Here is a 19,757-nt window from a genome sequence, read left to right as displayed (position 1 = left end):
TTCGTTCCATTGATCTGTCTGTTTTCGTGCCAATACCATACCATACTGATGATCACAGCTTTGTAATACAGCTTGATGTGAGGCATTGTGATGCCCCCAGCATTGGTTTTCTTTTTCAGCATTCTTCTGGCTCATTGGGGTCTTTTCTGGTTCTCTACAAATCCTAGGATTATTTGTTCCAACTCTGTGAAGAAAGTCCAGGATAATTTTTTTAGATTGATTGATTGATTGATTCATTCATTCATTCATTCATCTTTATTCATGAGACATAGAGAGAGAGGCAGAGAAGACATAAGGGGAGAAGCAGTCTTCTCATAGGGAGCCTGATGCGGGACTGGATCCCAGAACCCCGGGATCATGTCCTGAATCAAAGACAGACACTCAACTGCTAAGCCACCCAAGTGTCCCTCCAGGGTATTTTGATAGGGACTGCATTGAATGTGCAAATTACTCTGGGTAGCATAGACATTTTTTCAAAATCATTATTCTTCTAATCTGTGAGCATGGAATGTTTTTTCATCTCTTGTGTCTTCTTCAGTTTCTTTCATAAGTGTTCTGTAGTTTTCAGAGTACAGATCCTTTATCTCTTTGGTTATGTTTATTCCTAGGTATCTTATGGTTTTGGGTGTAATTGTAAATGGGATTGATTCCTTAATTTCTCTTTCTTCAAACTCATTGTTAGTGTGTAGAAATGCAACTGATTTCTGTGTATTGATCCTGCCAGATTGTATCCTGCCACATTGCTGAATTGCTGTATGAACTCTAGCAATTTTGGGTGGAGGCTTTTGGGTTTTGGGAAACTTTTGGGTTTTCTATGTACAGTATCATGTCATCTGCAAAGAGTGAGAGTTTGACTTCTTCCCTGCTGATTTGAATGCCTTTTATTTCTTTTTGTTGTCTGATTGCTGAGGCTAGGACTTCTTCTACTATGTTGAACAAAAGTGGTGAGAGTGGGCATCCCTGTCATGTTCCTGACCTTAGGGGAAAAGCTCTCAGTTTCTCCCCATTGAGAATGATATTTGCTATGGGTTTTTCATAGATGGATTTTATGGTATTGAGATATGTTCCCTCTACCCCTATACTTTGAAGAGTTTTAATCAGGAAAGAGGCTGTATTTTGTCAAATGCTTTCTCTGTACCTATTGAGAGGATCATATGGTTCTTGTCTTTTCTTTTATTAATGTGATCTATTGCATTGATTGATTTATGAATGTTGAATCACCCTTGCATCCCATATATAAATCCCACTTTATTGTGGTGACTCATCCTCTTAATGTACTGTTGGATCTTATTAGCTAGTATCTTGGTGAGAATTTTTATACCCATGTTCATCAGGGATATTGGTCTGTAATTCTCCTTTTTGGTGAATTGGAAAATCTCTGGTTTTGAGATCAAGGTAATGCTGGCCTTATAGAATGGGTTTGGAAGTTTTCTTTCCATTTCTATCCTTTGAAACAGCTTTAGTAGACTAGGTATTATTTCTTCTTTAAATGTTTGGTAGAATTCCCCTGGAAAGCTATCTGGCCCTGGACTTTTGTTTGTTGGGAGGTGTGTGAAGACTGCTTCAATTTGCTTGCTGGTTATTACTCTGTTCAGGTTACTTGCTTCTTTCTGTTTCAGTTTTGGTAATTTATGTTTCCAGGAGCACATCCATTTCTTCCAGACAGATTGCCTAATTTGTTGGCATATAGTTTCTCATGATACGTTCTTAAAATCATTTGTATTTCCTTGGTGTTGGTTATGATCTCTCCTTTTTCCTTTATGATTTTATTGAGTCTTTTTTCTTTTTAATAAGTCTGGCTAGGGGTTTATCTATCTTATTAATTCTTTCAGAGAACCAGCTCCTGGTTTCATTGATCTGTTCTCCAGTTCTTCTGGTCTCTATTTCATTGAGTTCTGCCCTAATCTTTATTATTTCTCTCCTCCTGCTTGGTGTATGCTTTATTTGCTGTTCTTTCCCCAGTTCTGTAGGTGTAAGGTTAGCTTGTGTATTTGACATTTTTCCAATTTTTTGAGAGAGGCTTGTATTGAAATGTATTTCCCTCTTAGGCATGCTTTTGCTGTATCCCAAAGATTTTGAACAGTTGTGCCTTCATTTTCATTAGTTTCCATGAATCTTTATAATTTTTTTCTAATTTCCTAGTTGACCCATTCATTTTTTAAGAGGATGCTCTTTAACTTCCAAGTGTTTGAGTTCCTTCCACATTTCTTCTTGTGATTGAGTTCTAGTTTCAAAGCATCATGATCTGAAAATATACAGGGAATAATCCCAATCTTTAAGTATCGGTTGAGACCTGATTTGTGACCCAGTATATGGTCTATTCTGAAGAAAGTTCCATGTTGCAGTTGAGAAGAATATGTATTCAGTTGCATTAGGATGGAATGTTCTGAATATATCTATGAAGTCCGTCTGGTCCAGTGGACTTCTTAAAAGCCCTTGGTTTCTTTGGTGATCTTCTGCTTAGAAGATCTATCCTTTGCTGAGAGTAGAGTGTTGAAGTCTCATACTATTAATGTATTATTATCTAAGTATGTCTTTACTTTGGTTATTAATTGGTTGATATAATTGGCTGCTCCCACATTAGGGGCATAAATATCCATAATTGTTATGTCTTGTTGGATAGATCCTTAAGTATGTAAGTAAAGAGATATTATATCATGTCCCTCTTCATCTCTTAGTATAGCCACTGGTTTAAAATCTAATTTATTTTATATGAGGATCACAACCCTAGCCTTCTTTTGAAGTCCATTTGCATGGTAAACTGTTCTCCACCACTTTATTTTCAGTCTGAAGGTGTCCTTAGATCTAAAATGAGTCGCGGGGATCCCTGGGTGGCGCAGCGGTTTAGCGCCTGCCTTTGGCCCCGGGCGCGATCCTGGAGACCCGGGATCGAATCCCACGTCGGGCTCCCGGTGCATGGGGCCTGCTTCTCCCTCTGCCTGTGTCTCTGCCTCTCTCTGTCTCTCTCTCTGTGTGACTATCATAAAAAAAAAAAAAAAAAAAAAAATTTAAAATGAGTCTCTTGTAGTCAGTGTATATAGATGGGTCTTGCTTTTTTATCCAGTCTGATACCCTGTGTCTTTTGACTGAATCATTGCACTCATTCATTCATGTTCAGAGTCACTATTGAAAGATATGAATTTAGTGTCATAGTATTACCTACACAGTCCCTGTTTCTGAAGATTGTTTCCTTGGACTCCCTCTTTGCTTACAGGATCCCCCATAATATTTCTTGTAGGGCTGGTTTGGTGGTCACATATTCTTTCAATTTCTATCTGTCCTGGAAGCATCTCTCCATCTATTTGAAATGACAGCCTTGTTGGATAAAGTATTCTTGGCTGCATGTTTTTCACATTTAGTACCCTGATATATCTTGCCAGTGCTTTCTGGCCTGCCAGGTCTCTGTGGAGAGGTCTACTGTTAATCTGATATTTCTCCCCCTATATGTTAGTAATTTCTTGCTCAAGCTGCTTTTCATAATTTCTATCCATGAAATTTACAAGCCTCACTATTATATGCCGGAATGTGGTTTGGCTTTTGTTGATTTATGGGGGAGTCCTCTCTGTCTCTTGGACATGAATGCCTATTTCCTTCTCCAGATTAGGGAAGTTTTCAGCTATGATTTGTTCAAACATACCTTCTGGTTCTCTCTCTTTCTCTCTCCTTTCCCTCTGGAATCCCAATAATATGGATGTTATTCTTTTTCAAACTATCACTTTTTCTTGGGAGTCTCTCCTTGTGGGCTTTTAGTTGTTTTTCTCTCTTTTCCTCAGCTTCCTTCATTTCCATCACTTGTCTTACTCTCTCTTCTGCCTCACCTACCCTATCTGTTAGAGCTCCAGTTTAAACTGCATCTCAGAGTATTTTTAATTTAGGCCTGATTAGATCTCATTTCTGCAATAAGAGATTCTCTAGAGTCTTTTATGTTTTTCAAGTCCCACTAGTAATTTTATAATTGTAATCCTGAATTCTATCTCCGACATCTTATTTAAATACATATCCATTAGATCTGTGACAGAGTATTATCTCTTGTTCTTTCTTTTGTGGTAAATTCTTCCTTATAGACATTTTATCCAGTGTAGAATGGCTTGCAAGAGGTGGTCATTTTCCTATTTGTAGAGTTCCAGCCGTTCTTTCTTTACATCTCAGGTTGAATTCATAGGTTGTTTAGGATGGTTTGAAAGTTATATATCTAGCTGTATTTGGGGGGCCAGAGGAAACAAGGACCCCTACTCTCCCACCATCTTACCTCTCTCCCTGCTTAATGTTTTCAAAAGGGTTTTATTCACATTAATGTCACCTATATCTATTTAATATAAGTATTTTTTAGAGTATTTGATGTTTTAGTATGCTTAATACCTCCCATATTCTAACTTAAAAGCCTTTTTGAAGATTTAAGTGCTACATTCTTTAAAGTGATATTTATATAATAATTAATGTCCAAATTTTAAAAAGATTTTATTTATTCGTGGGAGAGAGAGAGAGAGAGAGACAGGCAGAGGGAGAAGCAGGCTCCATGTAGGGAGCCTGATGTGGGACTCGATCCTGGGACTCCAGGATCATGCTCTGGGCTGAAGGTAGGTGCTAAACCGCTGAGCCACCCACGGATCCCTTAATGTCCAATTTTAACTATATCCAAACTTCACTTTTATTTCTTTAAATGTGGATCTCAAGTTCAGTGCACAAGAAATAAGCTTGTAGAGGTCTTTAAAAATACAAATGACTGGACATTCACCCTCAGCAATCTCAGTCATTGGTCTGGAGTGGAATCTGTTTATCTTTACTTCTAAAAATACAGAGAATTTTAATGTATAGCCATAATTGGGAACCATTATCTGTTGAAATGTGTAGAATTAAGTTACTACTCTGAATATTCAGAAACATAAACTTTTAGAGAAGGAATAGATCTGGGAAATTATTTGTACACCCCAGAAAACTTAAAAGGACTCCTCAGGCAGACAGCTAGACCATTCTGGAAGGACTATTTCCTTCCTTTGGGAAAAAGTAAGAACCTAGAACATGAATCATATAACATTGAATGTCATAGTCCTTTTGGGCATCTCCTCTCACCTTGATCTTAACTATTCTGAAATTCTTCACATACAGAAGTCAGCATCTTCTCCTAGAAGCCACCCTGATCTATAGCATACAATGTCATCAGGAATGTTCATCATTAGCACCCTTTGCCCACTGCACATTCCTCCTACTGTTAAGATATTTAGCTGTATTATACATTCCAAAAGAGAAACATTAGTATTACATGCACACAGATTTATATATTAATGAAGATAAATATTTCTCATGTTTAAAAATCCAGTTTTATAGGTACTAGAATTCTAAGTGTTAGCATCTAGTCTAAGTTAAAATCGTTCTGCTGATAGGTTATAAAAATCCATTTTTATATTAATACAGAGAAGTGTAATTCATGGATTAGAGAGTAGAAGTATATTTAACTTTATGAAGAATTGCCAAACCATTTTCCAAAATAGTTGTGCCATTTTACTCTCACCAACAATGTATGACAGTTCCAGTTGCTCCTTAGTCTTACCAACACTCAGTATTTTCAGTATTTAATTTTAGCCATTTCAGTGGATGTGCAGTACTATCTCCATGTTTTTTAATTTGCATTTTCCTAATGACAGGTGATGTTGAACACTTCTTTTGAGATGTCTATTCAGATATTTTGCTTCTCACTCACCCCCATCATTTCCATATGGGTTTCATAACTTTTTATATTTTAAGGTATAGATAATGGTTATAGATTATGGATACAATGTCTTGTCCAATTTATACTGCAAATATTTTCTTCCATTATGTAGCTTGTCTAGTCATTTTCCTAATAGTGTCTTCTGATGAATAGAAGATCAATTTTGATGAAGTCCAATTTGTCAGGTTTTTTTTTCTTTTACAGTCCGTACTTTCAGGGTTCTGCTCTGACAATCTTTGCTTCCATCAAGGCATTAAAGACAGTCTTTTATGTTTCGTAGTTTATCTCTTACCTGCAGGTCTATAATCGATTTTGAGTTATTGTTTGTGTATGGTGTGAGGTAAGGGTTTACATATTTTTTGCCTGATAGCTAGTTGTTCCAGCACAATTGATTGAAAAGCTTTCTTATCTCACAAAATTGCTTTGTATATTTTGTCTAGACCTAATTGAGTGTATAAGAAGGAATATACAATTTGCTTGTTCTTACTCCTAGGGGAAAAGTTTTACATTGATTTTTGAATGTTATATCAACTTTGCATTTCTCTGGTGAATTCTTCTTAATCATGATATGTCATCCTTTTATATTACTGAATTTGAATGGATAATATTTTAAAAGTATTTTTTCTATTATATTCGGGTACAGTATTGGTCACTAGTTTGCTTTTAATGTTTTTGATTTGTTTGGGGATCATGGTTATACCGTGCTTATAAATGTGTAAGATTATTATTATTTTACTTATTTGATAGAATCCACTGGTGATAACATGTTCGTCTGAGTATTCTTCATGTTATGCTTTTTAAAATACTAATTGAATTTCATTAATAAATGTAAGAATCTTTAGATTTTCTGTTTCTTCTTGGGTCTGTAGGATCTATGGTGATATTTCCTCTTTTATTCTTGTTATTGATAATTTGTGTTTTCTCTTTCTGTTTTTTCTTTATACGCCAAGTAGAGATTTGTTAATATTATTGATCTTTTCAAAGAACCAACATTTGGTTTTACTGATATCCTCTTTCTTCTTTATTTTTTATTTTATTGGTTTCTGTTATATTTTATTTCTTCTTTCTGTTGACTTTAGGTTTAAATTCGTCTTCTTTCTGTAGCTTCTGTGATGCAAGTTTAGATCATTGACTTTAAACCTTTATTCTTTTCTAATAAAATATATGAAGCTATAAAGTTTCCCGGAAGCAATGCTTGAGTTGCCTCCCAGTGCATGTTTAGAAATGTCTTAGTAGGCAGCCCCCGTGGCACAGCAGTTTGGCGCCGCCTGCAGCCTAGGGTGTGATCCTGGGGACCCGGGATTGAGTCCCACATTGGGCTCCCTATGCGGAGCCTGCTTCTCCTTTTGTCTGTGTCTCTGCCTCTCGCTCTCTGTGTCTATGAATAAATAAAATAACATTAAAAAAAAAAAAGAAATGTCTTAGTAATCATTCCATTGAAGATATTTTCTAATTTAGCTTGCTAGTTCTTCTTGGACCTTGACTAATTTGCAGTGTGTTTCTTAACTTTCAAGAATTTGGAGTGATCCCTGTGTGGCGCAGCGGTTTAGCGCCTGCCTTTGGCCCAGGGCGCAATCCTGGAGACCCGGGATTGAATCCCACGTCGGGCTCCCGGTGCATGGAACCTGCTTCTCCCTCTGCCTATGTCTCTGCCTCTCTCTCTCTCTCTCTCTCTCTCTCTCTCTCTGTGTGACTACCATAAATAAATAAAAATTAAAAAAATTTAAAAAAAAGAATTTGGAGATTTTCCAGAAATCTTTTTGTTACTCGTTTTTATTTTAATTCTATTGTGTTATGGAATATTCTGCATATAATTTAATATCTTAAAAATTTTTTGAAACTTTGTATGGCCTAATAAATGTTCTGTTTTAGTAAATGCTCCATTGACAAGTAAAAAGGGCATATTTATTAGAGTCGATGGTTGTAGTGTTCTATAAATAACCAATAAGGGCAATTTAGTTGGTCATGCTGTTCAGATTTTCTAGAAAATTTCTTATTTTTTGTCTCCTTTTGGTACCAAATGCTGATAGAGTAGTAGTGTTGAGCTCTCTCCCAAATGCTGATAGATTAGTTGTGTTGAGCTCTCTCCCTTTATTATTTTATGTTTATTAACTTTTCCTTTTAATTCTTAGTTTTTGTTCATGTATTGTAAAGTTTTCCAATTTGGTAAATATATATGTAGTATTGCTTTTTCTTCTTGATGAATTGACCATGCTATCATTTTATTTTATTTTATTTTTTTTATTTTATTTTTTTTTCATGCTATCATTTTAAAAAGTCTTTTATCTCTAATACTCCTTGACCTAGAGTATATTTTGTCTGATAATAATATAGACATTCAGTTCTCTTATGATTAGTGTTGGTATAATATGTTTTCCCATCTTTATTTTATTTTTAAAAATATTTTATTTATTTATTCATGAGAGACAAAAAGAGAAGAGAGGCAGAGATATAGGCAGAGGGAGAAGCAGGCTCCATGCAGGGAGCCTGACGTGGGACTCGGTCCCGGGTCTTCAGGATCAGGTCCTGGGCTGAAGGCAGCGCTAAACCTCTGAGCCACCCAGGCTGCCCATCCCATCTTTAGTATATCATGTCTTTCAGTTTAAAGGGCATTTAAAGATACATAGCATATAGTAGCGTCTTGCATTCTGTTTTTAATTCAGTCTGAAAAGTTCTGCCATTGATTGTTGTTTTTAGACTATTTACATGATTACTGATATTTTAAAATTTTATCTATGATTTTGATATTTTTATCTACTGTGAATTAATACCATGTCTTTCACATAAGAACCTTACAAAGTTTATTTCCATTTGTCCTTCCTATGTGCTAATCTTTCTATGCATTTTACTTTTACACTTTATTTTTCCTGTGAGTCAATTAGTTTTAAGTAAAGAAACGAGAAAATTATTTTGTATTTACAATTTCGAGTATCTCTGTATATGTGTCAGTTGTGTGTGTGTGTGGTGTGTGTGTGTGTATGTTCATCTGGGCTATTTCTCTTCAGCCTGAAGGACTTTACTATTTTTTGTTTTGTTTTGTTTTTGAGTATAGTTGACAAGCAATGTTGCATTAATTTCATAATGTACAACATAATGATTCGGTAAGTTTACACATTATACTATGTTCACTACAAGTGTAGCTGCCATCTGTTCCCATGCATTGCTATTATAATATCAGTGACTATATTCTTTATACTGTAGCTTTTATCCCCATTACTTATGCAATCCATAACTGAAACCCTTCACCCATTTTGCCTAACCCTCCACTCACTCTCCTGTGGCAACCATCAGTTTGTTCTCTGTATTTATAGGTCTGATTCTGTTATTTGTTTGTTCTTTTTTTTTTCCCCCTATAGGAGTGAAACCATACGGTATTTGTCTTTCTCAGTCTGACTTATTTCACTTACCATAATACCTTCTAGGTCCATCCATGTTGTTACAAGTGGCATGATCACATCTTTTTTTATGGCTGAGTAATAACTTGTGTGTGCACACACATGTGCACATAAATATACCACATCTTCCTTATCCACTCATCTATCGATGGACACTTAGGTTGCTTCCTTATCTTGGCTACTGTAAATAATGCTGCAGTAAACATAGGGATGTGTGTATCTTTTTGAATTAGTGTTTTCATTTTCTTTTGGGTAGATACCCAATAGTAGAATTAGTGGATCACATGACATTTCTATTTTTTAATATTTTAGGAACTCCATACTGTTTTTCACAGTAAAAGTACCAATTTATATTCCCACCAACAGTGTACAAGGGTTCCTTTTCTTTACATTTTCACTAACACTTTTTATTTCTTATCTTTTTGGTTTTAGCCATTCTGAGATGTGAGGTGATAGCTCATCTTTGATATTTGCCCAAGAATGTTCAGAGCTCTTTATTCATAAATTCAAAATCTGAAAAAATAAATACAAATGTCCCAGAAAAATAAATTTCAACATATTTATGTAATGGAATACTACTTATAATAAAAAAACTGTCAATACATGCTATAATATGAAATGAATCTCAAAACATTGTGTTAAGTGGAAAAAAAAAACACACAAAAGGGTACATGCTGTGTGATTCCATTTATATTCTATTCCAGGTAAAGCTAAACCAGTAGTGAAAGAGATTAGATCGGTGGCTGGTTTAGGGAAGATGAATGTACAGGAATTGGCTAGAAGGGAGCATGAGGGAACTTCTAGGAGATGAAAATATTCTTTATCTTAGAGGAGTGTAAGTTATACAGCTTGTATGCATTTGTCAAAACTAATTGAACTGTACATTTAAGATCTTTATATTTCTTTGACTATAAAGTTTACCTCAAAATAATCTTACTAATTTAAAAAAATCAATCCTATAATATACTTTTAGGATAGTTGATAGGAGATAGGTCTGTTTTGTGGCTATAAAAATATATATAAAACCAAAATATTTACTTTATTGAAACTCCCTAAATTTTGCAAAATCATCCAGTGTCACCAATACTACAGCACTAAAGTTTTATGTTATTTGAGCTTGGGAAACTGAATTGCAATTAATAATAAAATATAGGATCACCAGGAGTATATTCAGGTACTGATACATTAAGAACCTCCTGGTTGCTACCAAATGAATTTAATCTGATTGTGTTATAGTGGACATTGGAAAAGCTGTTTAAATTATGGCTGATTTTTAAAAATGCTGTTGATAAGACTAAAAACTTGAAATTATGGTGAGCATATGAATGATGATTAAGTTTTAAAAAATGGCCATTTTTGAGTGTGAGAATAATTTGTGACATATATGTTTTTGGTAGAAAGTAATAGAAACTCCTTTTTTTTTTTTTTTTTTTTTTGCCTAGGAGAAAAATACTGAGCCATATATATAAAACTCTCTTTAGCAATCTGTGCATCTAGAATGTATATCTATTAGTAAAGTTAGAGTCTACAAATAGGAATTCTAAGATATATAAAAAATAACTGCTCATTATAGGTCAAGTACAACAATAATGCTAAGTTTGTGTTCTGATCTGAATAAGTAAAACTCAGATGTAGCTTGTCAAGAAGTGAACTGAGCAGTTAAGTTTATTTTATTTTAATTAACTTATTTTTAAAGAAAATTACCATTCGAGGTGGGTAGAAGACCAGTCTGGTTTGCCTGGGATTATGGGGGCTTCTTAGGGCATGAGACTTTCAGAGCTAAAACCATGCAAGACCTGGGCAAACTGGGAGAAACAGGGTAACTTACTTCGAAGAGTGCTAAATGATGGATTGTTGCTGACCCAATGAGTAGATGTTTGATAACAGTGATGTTTAATTTGTGTTCTTCCTTATATCTGTAGATCTCAAGTCTAACCATATTTTAAGGTTCAGTTTAAGTGCCAGTTCTTCGTAATCTCTCTCTTTCTTAATTCACATAGCACTCTATCTGTACCATTCTTGTTCTACTTAGTCCTTTAAAACATCCTTAGCAGAGTTATCTATATATGAATTTTATCTCTGACACTACATGGAAAGTTCCTTTAGGGCATAATGTATTATTTATCTTCTATCCCCTATAGCTTCTAGCATGGTGCTCCACACTTACTTTATCAGAAAAGATGTATTAAAAGAAAGGAATGAGTCCACAAGTTAATTAGATTATACTGATAGAATGAGATGCATCAGTGTGTAATGGAAGGAAAAAAGAAAAAAAAAACTGATAGTGTGAGAAATCTACCTTTTAGTCCCTCTTTACCACTAGGTAATTATGTGATTTTGGACAATTCCCTTAATAGTGTGTGCATGTGTATGTATGCATGCACATGCATGCTACAGTTTCTTTAGCCAAAAAATGAAAATTTCAACTAGAACCCTCAATGCCAACTAGTGATGTTTTTGAGCATTCACCGTTAGTTTGGTCATCCAATCTTCTCCAGAACTAATCCGAATTTTCAGCCTCTCCTATCGTCCTCTGTACAACACAGCCTTCTCGCTTTTGGCAGATCATGACTCCTACTTCATAAAGAAAATCCACCTGCTGGAAAAACGTTCACTCTACCCTCATATACTGTTATATATTTTAAGTAGTATATTGATTATCCCTTTTTGACACTCATTTTTAAACCTTTAAGAGGAGGGCGCCTGGGTGGCTCAGTCATTTAAGCATATATCTTTGGCTCAGGTCAAGATCCCGGAGTCCCAAGATGGAGCCCCACATTGAACCCCAGCCTTTCCTTCTCCCTTATCTCTGCCTCTCCCCCAGGACCTGCTCTCTCTCTCTCTCTCTCTCTCTCTCTCACTTTCCCTCTCTCTCAAATAAACAAAATCTTAAAAAAATCTTTAAGAAGTAAATAGCCTTACTTAGACATATTTGTAATTAAAAATATATGCATTGCCTGATGAAAGTACAATATTCTAGATTGTTCTTGGGTTAACAGCTTTTGTGTTGTGATATGGGCTGAGTAAAAATAGATTGCTTTAAAACTACAATTAATTGTTTTGTATTTAATATGCTTTTAAATGATTGTTATAGGAGAAAAGTTATTTGTAAAAAGTTTCCTGTTAATTTCTTTGAAAATATAACTGACAGCTCTTAAAAGAACAAATTCATCAGTGTTTTCAAAATTCACATTAAAATATGTAAAAATATGACTTTCATCAATTTTCAATTAAAATGTGATTATTATGCAGACTTTCATACATTTTTATAACTCAGTTTTCTATTGTTTGTAGCTACTGATGCAAATGTGAAGAATGAAAGTCTTTCATCTGTGCAGCAGCTTGGCATTAAAATGACTGTCAGGTATATTATAGGGAAATCTCTCCCTTGCGCATTTCTAGAATTTGTTTCATCTACCTGATATGTGCTTAATGGTATTTAACAACCAACTATTTTGTGTACTTTAAATGCAGAGTTTATCATTCAGAAAATAATAACTTTGTTTTGGGGATATTGGCATATGATTATATTACCGCTGCTGGTAAATCAGTTATGGTTCATTATCATTTCAGAGGCTAATTACAGTATGTTTGAGTCTGTATGACTACAGGTTTTTTCCCAAAAAATGCATTGTAAAATTCAGCACATTAGTAGCACAATCATGCCATTTTATAAAATATGATAGATTTTAATTGTCAAGTTATGGTGATGAGTACAAAAGTACCTTAAGGATAGACACAGAAGTTAAAAATGAATAAACCAATTATAGTAGTTTGAATTTTTAGTACTCAAATTGTAATTTTCAAAAGAAATAAGCTAAACAGCATACTGGGAATTAAGGAGTGAGTCTCTCTCCTGCTTATTAAATGACGATTTTAATAGTTCCATGGTACTTCAGTGGGTAATCTTTAGATTCAAGTATAAAAAATATGCATATGGAAGCTTTTAAAAAGACTATTTTTATAAATTCATAGCATGATAATGAAAAGTATGATAGTAATTCTGGCTCTTACCAGGTGGATCATCACATAAAGCATGTATCTCATTGTTTTGTGACCCTATATCTGCCTTTTATTTTGTAATGTCCAATTTCTATTCTGAAATGGAATCTGTAGATAACATGAGCAGATTAGTCACATATTTTTAAAATTCAATATAGTGGCTTATTGGTAAGAAATAAATGGAAAATGATTTGTAATGAAATGTTTGTACCCAACTACTATATATGACATAACTGTCAACCCCATAGAATCATTGTGACTTTGGCAGCTGCAAATAGAGACTGGTGGTATTTTGATGCTACAAATACTGCTCGAGTTTTGCCACTGGCAAAGTGACTTTACAAAATGGTGAATGAGTCTCAGGCTTCAAACAACGAAAGTACTGTCTTTTCCTGATTTACACATAGTTGCCTTCAGTGTATAATAAAAAAAAAATAGAGAAAAAATATTTTATGATCTTATGTAAAACAGAATTGGTTTCAGATAATTATAAATAGCTTCTTCATCCATGCAAATAACAGGCAGGACATTTGCAAGTGGTTTTGCAGGACTGTCCCACATCTAACCTCCTGACCGACCATCACACACCACCTACTATTAGTAAACCCAGTCACTATGCAATCAAAAACACCCCGCATGAATTTCTCAAGTGGCCACAGGAGGGCAAGTGCCTCCTCTCAGAACCTCCGGACTAAAGATCTAAAATTGCTTCTAGACTTAACATTCTGTCAGTCTAATTTGTCAACATTACATGTTTTAGATTAAGTTCAGGAAAAATGATTATATTCTTCTCATCTATAGTGTCTATGTTTTGCTCTCTCATTAGTGTTTTATTTTTCCTTAAAGTTGTCAGTATTTACCAGGTAACTATTGCTAATCCAAATGTAACTATCAGGAACTTACATTGAGTGTTAAGCTTTCCCTATAAGTGTTCTGGATAGCATAGTTATCCTAGAAGTAGAAATTTGAAAACTTAAAAACCTTGGGATCTCAAGAGGACTATGCTTGATGGCTTTTAAAAAGTGAATTTGCAATGCCAGGCCTGATATTTTTCAATTTTGTATGTTTTGTGGGCTTTTAATGTAGATATGGCAAGTTCCTCAACCTGTTAAAAGACAGTGCAGAAAATGATCTTACCTTGGTTTTAAAGCACTGTGAGAGATTCCTGAAACAGCAGCAAGCTCCCATAAAATCTTCTCTTCATATCCTTTTTGAGTGGATTCACAGTAATAGAACATTATTTATTTTTCATAATTCTTTGATAGGGTACCTTAACACATTTATGCTAAATAATACTTTAACCTATATTGCTGATTCATTATGATGCACCTAAAAGTATTCTGTATTTTAGATATTAATTTTATTCAATTCGGTAGTAATTAATAAATTCAGTCTTATTGAATCTAAAAGTGATTATTAGGCTTTATTTTCAGATATATATATATAAGATTTTTAAAAATAGGTTTAGCATATCTAGAATAAGAATTTTCTAGAGTTAGTAAATCTAGAATAACAATAGAACATACATTTATTTTACTTGAATTAATTATTTTTCAGAAATAGGTTTGACTTGAAGGGGAAAAAATATATACAAACCATTTGCATTACCAAATTCTAAAGATGTATGGATTTTTAAAATATTTGATTATGCTAGTAATTTAGCAGATAACCTAAACCAGAGAAAGAGTCTGTACTATTATTTTAATGACTTGAATAAATGTTGCCACAAAGCAGATCGTTTTTTCTGCATTTGCTAGTGCCATTGGCCTCCATTACTTATGTAAGTAAACAGCATATTAGCTTGAAAATTGGTTGAAGATAAAATGAGGACTAGGTAGGTATCAATATCTCTTTCCTGATAGCAATCCTGGAAGTGAATATTAATGAAGTTCTTATATTTCATCTTGTATGATAAAATATTGCAGAAGTTCCTTAACTGTGCTGTTCAGTCTGCCTGCAGGGGAGTTATGCTGGCCATGACTGGTTTGTATCTTCTTTGTTCATGATAATGTTGGGAGACAAAGAAAAAACACTTAGATTTCTTCAGCAGTTCTCCAGGCTTCTGATCTCTGCTTTCCTTTGGTTGCCAAGACTACATATTTCTGTAAGACTTTTTACTCTGTCTTTAAATGAGTATGTTAAATTTTAAGGCAAATCCAATTTAAATTTATTGGGATCTTATTTGTAGAGGGCTCTGTAATAATTTATGTTCATTTTGTACCTGAATGCTTTTTGGCTGATTCTCTTTTAAGATACAGATTTGACATTTTCCCAAATACTTGGTGTCTTACACCTAATGGTATCTGAATGAAAGATTAGTGATAATAGATGGATTAATAAATTTTAAACTTGCCATTTATGTAAATTATAAAAAGTACATATGTAAAAAGAACTACTGAATGTTTTTTATTGTTACTTTGTTAGAAAGAATCAGATAAATTACAGTATAAGAAGATCAATCAAAATTTTCAAAATATTCTGCAGAGGGGGAAAACTAGACATTTTGGAAATCTATGATGAGTTCTGATTATGGTATTATAGTGTATTTTAAAGGGTTTTACTAGCTTCATGAGACTTTAGAGTTTAGTGGTAAAAGCATCCCTCAATTTTCTGTATTTCATTTTACTTACTGCCATTAAGATCTCCAACATGGGGAAACTGTATAGTGTACAAGATAGGCCAATATGTCCCAAATCTTTCCTATGACATACTGCGCATGGACAATGCAATCACATGGCACTCAAAGATAAGTTAAGGGAGCTGGAGCATATTGGAGTTCAATGAAAACATATATAACATGTTTTTACAGTATATATTGTGATAAGGAACACAAAAGCCAAGAATCAAGGAGGAATATATTATAAATATTGAGATTCTATAATTTTATGCTTGAAATAGCTGGATGTAATTCCTGAATAAGCATTTCCAGCGCTTGTACTTCAGCATAATGAGAAATTTGCTCACATGAACAAGCAGAAGCAAATGGCAAAAGAGTATATATACCAGTTTTTCTCTAATCAATGGAACTACTTTCCTTCTGTTCACCAGAATTTGAACAAATCTCTAAATTGTACATGAAGATTTTAAAAATCTTAGATATTTCCCTCTTCCATTTACAAATGCAATGTTGAAAAATCTTTTGATAATTTTGATAATGAATATAGATTTTGAATCCAGGCATACATTTTCATGTCAAGCATTTGAGAATGATACCTGCTTTCCACTAGTTTAGCATTCAGATTGTGGCACTGCCAAATATCAACTTTTTTAAAAAAATATTTTTATTTGTTCATGAGAGAGAGAAGCAGAGACCTAGAGAGAGAAACAGGCTCCTCACAGGGAGCCCGATGTGGGACTCCATCCCAGGACTGGGATCACGCCCTGAACCAGGGGCAGACGCTCAACTGCTAAGCCACCTGGGCGTCCCAAGAGTCAACTTTTTTTAACCATAATTTTATAAAGTTGGATTTTTTGCTTTGAATCTACAGACTTTTTCATAACATTACTTTTAATGTAACAGTGATGTGCTCTAATAGGGTTTCTTCCCATAAAATTGAATTCAGGCAAGACTCTAGCAACTTGGATTTTATTAGACTTATTTTAATAGCATGATTGAATATGGACTGTAGATCTGTGAATGGAATGGAGTGACATATTACTCAAGGTGTTTAGACAAACTTTTGACATAAAGCCTTGACACTTTTCTGTTGGTGCAACTGTCCTATCCATGAACATTTATGCAGTGCCTTATAGTGTAGTTACTAATGTTTCAGCAGTCACAACTGCATGTTATAAATGTTTTTGATTTAATCATCTTATGGATTGGTGCTTTTTCTATGCCACTTAGTGCATTCAGTAATCATCGTAATACAGTATTTACTATTTTGTTTGTTCCATTGGTCTCAAACATTGCAGTGACACTTTCTACGCATGTTGATAAAATAAGTTAACCTGCAGTTTTGGTGAGGTACTTTGGCTTTAGCTATTAATAGCACAAACTTGTCCATCATCTTTAGCTCAATCTCATTATTATAATCAACCTTAAAAAAGCTTCATTCAGCCTGTGCCCCAGACCTACACCCCAGACCTGCATTCTTCAGCCTTATTACCCCATTTCTCTTCTTCTGTAGCCTATGTTAATTCCTATTATGCAACTTCATTTGTGTATGTATTTATACACTTAAATGTGTAAAAACTAGGAGGGGAGCTTTTTCTGTTTTGTTTACCATTGTGTTCCAAGCTATTTCCAATAGTAATTAATTCAACAAGTAGGTGTTGAGTGTGTGAATTAGTATTTAAATACAAATATATAAAGGGCAATAAGCTTTTACTACTTTAAAAAATTATTTAAAAGAGAATAGTCCTTTGCATTAAGAATGTTGTAAGCAGATTGCATCAAAAGGTGTAAAAATTGGGCTCAGATAAGCAATATAGGAAATAATGATATATTACTTTGAAGTTCTCAAAATTTTATAGACTATCTACTCATGTGAAATAAAAGTAATTTGAAAAAAATTTTCCTTTGGAGCCATTTAGACAAGAAGGATCATTTAATGTATTGACTGTATTAAATTATCTTCTATTATTATTTACTCTTTAAAAAGACCTTCCTAAATAATAATATATTAATTCTTTATGGAATTTCATCAAGAATTAGAATTTGACTAATATTAACATAAAAGTTAATAAAATGATAGATTAAAAAAGATTGAAAAAATCTATTATTTCCATGTAAGAATACCTAATCTCAGATAGTAATTTCGATAAAACTAACAATCACATATGCCTTCTGTTAGTAAAACTTATGCAAAAGGAAAACAAAATTCAAATAAAAAACTATTTCACATTCACATACAGACAAAAACTCCATTGATGATAAATCAAGCTAAAGTAATAGTCAAAAAACTAGTATAGTTCTGCAGGAAGATCATGGGATAGTTATTGTATTTTACATATATTTTACATATATAAAAATGGGTGTGGATATATACATTTATTCCTTTCTTACTCCTCACAAAATAAAACCAGTTAACACAGCAAGTTTAGAGTTAATTCCTATACCATTCAAATATACATTTAGATTTAAATATTACAACCATCAGCATGTCCTGGCACACTTGTAACCATTTGCAAGGCATTAACAATAGTAAATCATGTGACCTGTTACTTGTAGGACAGAACTAGTGTCAAAACCCCTTTCTTGTGTATATAACTTTAAATCTTAGATCCATATTTAAAGATTCCATTTTCCCATGTGCTTCCCCCCCTCCCCAGAGAGGAGAAAGATTTGTTTTTTTAGAATTATAGAATCAGAGTTAAAAAAAAAAAAAAAGTTTTCTATTCACCTCCTGCATGATGCACGTGATGCACAAATTAACTGCAACATTACCAATAAAACATGGTCCATTCTCTGCTGACAGATCCCCAGAGTGGAGGACTGGACTGCACTAGATTGGGTCCACTTAAATTGGTTTGGAGAGTTTATCTTTTTCATAGGGTCTTTCTATTTAATTTCCATAACAACTTGGAACTAGTGTCAGGAATGGAATGACTCATCAGAACTACCTGTAGTGGAAAGGAAAAACCAAAAGACTGCTTACTAAGGTCCATTTTTTAAGTCCTGTATCTTTCATTTTTAATCACTACAGTAAAACATTCTAAAGAGTGTTATTTTATAAAGTCCTTGCTTCATGTTATGATACTTTCTAGTATATATCAACCCAAAAGATTTTACTGATATTCTTTTTCACAATTATAGCATAGTTTGTATGTTAGTTTTATGTTACTTACATGATATATTAAATGCTGTTTTCCTATATGTATTGTGCTTAATCCTATATTCTGAATTTTATTTGGAGTTATTACCTTTTTTAAAAGTTGCCATCTTTTCAGAGAGTTGTGACTAAGCAAAATACAGCAGAACACTAAAAGTATAACAAACAGACTTCATAATTTGATGATTCAGAAGACTCTTGTATTTAGGTGGGTCACAGCTGTCATTATTGATCTGGTTTATGAACACTATTTACCATAAATTAGGGTATGTAATGGCAATTAATAGACCAGTTAGTAAAACTTTTATTATAAGTGAGTGTATTATGATTACAATATGCAATCATTAACATCTTTTGTAATTCAATCAATAATTTGTTGCATAACTACTCTATGCAAGGGTTGGTGTTGGGTGCTGTATTGTTTACAGAAAAGTATGGCATGATTTCTTCCAACAGAGGATAATCTATAAGAGTAGAAAAACTCATGCCTAAGCTTTGGGACTCCATTATATACTAGCTTTTTTTTTTTTTTTCCCCCTGAGAGTGTAATTAGCCTTTTGTCTCATCTCTGAACACACCTACTCTGAATATATTGTTTTCAATGCAACATAGAAAAGATACAGTATAAGAACTGAGGCACCTGAATGGCACAGTGGGTTAAGCATCTGCCTTCTGCTAAGGTTCCTGGGGTCCTGGGATTGAGCCCCATGTTAGGCTCCCTGCTCAGCGGAGAGCCTGCTTCTCTGTCTCTGCTTGCCACTCCCCCAGCTTGTGCTCTCTCTCTCTTTCTCTTTCCCACTCCCCCTGCTCGTGCGCGCTCTCTCTCTCTCTCAAAAAAAGAATTATTTCTTATGCATACATTTCTTACACTACTATTAT

The 19,757-nt window shown here is 33.9% G+C and overlaps 1 protein-coding gene and 1 long non-coding RNA gene across 6 annotated transcripts in view; one reads left to right on the top strand and one right to left on the bottom strand.

Moving 5' to 3' along the window:
• LOC140636712 (uncharacterized) overlaps positions 1 to 19,757 on the bottom strand; it is a 118,081-nt gene that overhangs the window by 38,511 nt on the left and 59,813 nt on the right. Inside the window, exons 5-6 of the long non-coding RNA XR_012033919.1 lie at positions 18,450 to 18,669; positions 14,242 to 14,311 (exon numbers count right to left, since the gene is read on the bottom strand). This is a non-coding gene — a long non-coding RNA (uncharacterized lncRNA). The remainder of the gene's footprint in view (positions 1 to 14,241; positions 14,312 to 18,449; positions 18,670 to 19,757) is intronic.
• Positions 1 to 19,757, top strand: part of TBC1D32 (TBC1 domain family member 32) — a 211,736-nt gene that overhangs the window by 167,709 nt on the left and 24,270 nt on the right. For 4 of the 5 annotated variants that reach the window (XM_072832067.1, XM_072832057.1, XM_072832079.1 and 1 more), the window contains 3 exons: positions 12,397 to 12,466; positions 14,191 to 14,306; positions 15,054 to 15,208. In XM_072832067.1, coding sequence (XP_072688168.1) covers positions 12,397 to 12,466; positions 14,191 to 14,306; positions 15,054 to 15,208 — 341 coding nt within the window. Of the gene's footprint in view, positions 1 to 12,396; positions 12,467 to 14,190; positions 14,307 to 15,053; positions 15,209 to 18,996; positions 19,087 to 19,757 lie in introns of all 5 variants that reach the window. The other variant, XR_012033870.1, reaches the window with a different exon arrangement.

This window comes from Canis lupus, chromosome 1 (assembly GCF_048164855.1).
Source record: "Canis lupus baileyi chromosome 1, mCanLup2.hap1, whole genome shotgun sequence".
In the NCBI taxonomy this organism is placed as follows: Eukaryota; Metazoa; Chordata; class Mammalia; order Carnivora; family Canidae; genus Canis; species Canis lupus.
Note: the sequence above shows the minus strand (reverse complement) of the source record. Positions and strands in the feature narration are given on the sequence as shown.